Source organism: Bidens hawaiensis, unplaced genomic scaffold (assembly GCF_021521415.1).
Source record: "Bidens hawaiensis isolate Kalapana, Puna unplaced genomic scaffold, B.hawaiensis_p1.1 tig00043825_1, whole genome shotgun sequence".
NCBI lineage: Eukaryota > Viridiplantae > Streptophyta > Magnoliopsida > Asterales > Asteraceae > Bidens > Bidens hawaiensis.
In genome coordinates, this window is record NW_027497773.1 from 74,753 (window position 1) to 77,332 (window position 2,580).

A 2,580-nucleotide genomic window follows, 5' to 3' on the forward strand; every position below is an offset into this window, starting at 1 on the left:
AACAACTTCATTTTGAGCCCGTCAGATGATCTACCACGCGAAGAGAATAATACCACGAATTAGTTTCTGCTTCTTACTATTAACTGAAAGCGTTTTGACCCGTCAATCAAATACGATTTGACAGCTCAAATTCCCAGGTTTAACTATGTATTTGTTTTAAAGCAAATTGAATAATTATTGTTAATTTTTAAGTATATATTTTTTATTCTTATTTGTCACAATCTTAATAAAAATAGATTTGTTTGTTTCCCACTTCACATTTATTTCTTTTTAAAATCAAATCTTAATCTTAATCCTAATCTTAATAAATAAATAAATCCATATCCACTTAATCTGCAACTCTCACACTCCACCTCACATGCACGTACCTTGTCGTTTTTACACATAAAAAACATGCATATATATACATATGTAAACAAGTGTCAAATACTAAAACTCTACACACTCAAAGAGAAAAATGACTACCATAGTGTGGTTGATGTTATCATTCACTTTCTGTCTGACGGTGAACGCTTGCCCACCGTCAGACAGTGCAGCATTATTAGACTTCAAAGCTGGCTTACACGAGTCAGCTTTGAAAATCTTTGACTCCTGGACGGGAGTCGACTGCTGTAACAAATGGTACGGCATTACTTGCGACACAACCAAACGTGTCGCAGACATAAACCTCCGGGGCGAATCCGAAGATCCAATCTTCCAGAAGGCGCATCCAACCGGTTACATGACCGGTTCGATCTCGCCTTCGGTATGCCAGCTGGACAAATTGTCTAGCATAATAATAGCCGATTGGAAGGGCATTTCGGGTATTATACCGCGATGCATATCGTCGTTGCCGTTTTTACGCATTCTCGACCTCATTGGGAACCAAATATCGGGTGAGATTCCGTTCGATATCGGCAAACTCAGCCGTCTAACGGTTCTCAACCTCGCGGATAACAAACTCACGGGTCGAATACCGCGGTCTTTAGCTGATTTGGCTTCATTGAAGCATTTAGATTTGAGGAACAATATGATTTCGGGGACCATTCCGCGAAACTTTGGGAAGCTGCGGATGATGAGCCGCGCGCTGCTTAGCGGTAACCGAATTTACGGACCTATACCAGAGACAATTTCGTATATTTACCGTCTCTCGGATTTAGATCTGTCGTTGAATCGGCTATCCGGACTGATTCCGGACTCGCTCGGGAAAATGTCAGTGCTAGGTACGGTTAAACCCTTAAGCGTGTGTAAACAAAGGTGTAATCGTGTATTTTTCAGCACAGGTGTACATGAAACTGAAAAACCAATTATATATAACTGAACCGAAACAAAAAACCGGTAATTAATTTTATGCTTTTTTTTTCTTTTTTAAAGTTTGGTTTTGGTTTTGCGTGTAAATAAAACCGATCCAAACTTATAGATTTTCATTATCTATTTTGAATTTTACGTAATTTATGATAATACAATTTTTGATTTGACCATTTTAGCTCGAATATATTATAATTAAATATAGATTAAAAGTGATATTTATATCTAAATTCATTATTTCTTTCCAAATTATTTTCTCAAAATTTTTAAACCCGAATGTCAAAAGTTGAAGAAACCGAGACCAAATCGAACCCAAATAAAAACCAAACTGTTTTTAAAATTTCAAAAACCAAAATTCTGATTTTTGATTCGGTTATAGTCCAATACCAAACCAAATCGATCCATACACACCCCTGTTGTATTACATTAGTCTACCTCTAACATTTGTTCTAATTACATTGTGTCTAATAGGTACATTAAACCTCGACGGAAACATGCTCTCCGGTAACCTCCCAGCGACGTTAATAAACTCTCGAATAAGCATCCTGAATTTAAGTAGAAACGCCATCGAAGGTAACATACCGGACGCCTTCGGTCCAGAATCATACTTCATGATGTTGGATTTATCGTATAATAAGCTGAAAGGATCGATTCCTAAGTCGATAGCTTCAGCGTCGTATATCGGACATCTTGACCTAAGCCATAACCATCTTTGTGGTGCGATTCCGGCTGCTACATGGTTCGATCACTTGGAAGCGTCGTCGTTTATGTATAATGATTGTTTGTGTGGAAAGCCTCTTAAGGCTTGTTGATAAGATTATTAGTTAAAACATTGAAATGTATTGAGATCGAGTCTCGGGAAGTAAAAGAAATTTATCTTTTAAAAAAAGCAATTAAGTAATCTTTATGTATGTAATGTAACATCAGGTTAAAGTTTCTATATGTTACACATATGAAAGGCTATCTTATCTTTTAGTGTGATATTTTTATTTTATTTGTTCTTTGTTACAAGTTATAGCTTTTGCATGTGGTTTGTAACGTTTACATACTAGACAAATCTTTAAGAGTACCTTTTAACATATAAAACTCTCAGGGTTGTCATATATTTTGGCAGAGCTGGCTCAATAAATTTAGAGGCTTAACTCAAAATAAGATTTTGTGACTTTTTCATCATAATTATTAAGATTTTTTTTTTTTGCTTATTACAAGTTTTGAACTCATGACCTATACGTTCGTAACAACCAAGCCTATCACCACACTAATACATTAGTTTGAGTTTACCTTACCCATAAT

At 35.9% G+C, this 2,580-nt stretch overlaps 1 protein-coding gene across 1 annotated transcript; it reads left to right on the forward strand.

The window, feature by feature from the left end:
- The first annotated feature begins 457 nt into the window (after window positions 1-457).
- LOC143594542 (uncharacterized) lies at window positions 458-2,143 on the forward strand. The gene is made up of 2 exons (XM_077073825.1): window positions 458-1,202; window positions 1,759-2,143. The coding sequence occupies exons 1-2, from the start codon at window positions 458-460 to the stop codon at window positions 2,097-2,099; spliced, it is 1,086 nt and encodes a 361-aa protein (XP_076929940.1). The 3' UTR covers window positions 2,100-2,143.
- The last annotated feature ends 437 nt before the right edge of the window (window positions 2,144-2,580 follow it).

What these genes read in the sequence shown, in the direction of transcription:
- LOC143594542 (XM_077073825.1), top strand. Translation starts at nt 458, where the DNA reads ATGACTACCATAGTGTGGTTGATGTTATCATTCACTTTCTGTCTGACG. An exon ending in CGGGAAAATGTCAGTGCTAG is followed by an intron (nt 1,203 to 1,758) that starts GTACGGTTAAAC and finishes TGTGTCTAATAG; the next exon opens with GTACATTAAACCTCGACGGA.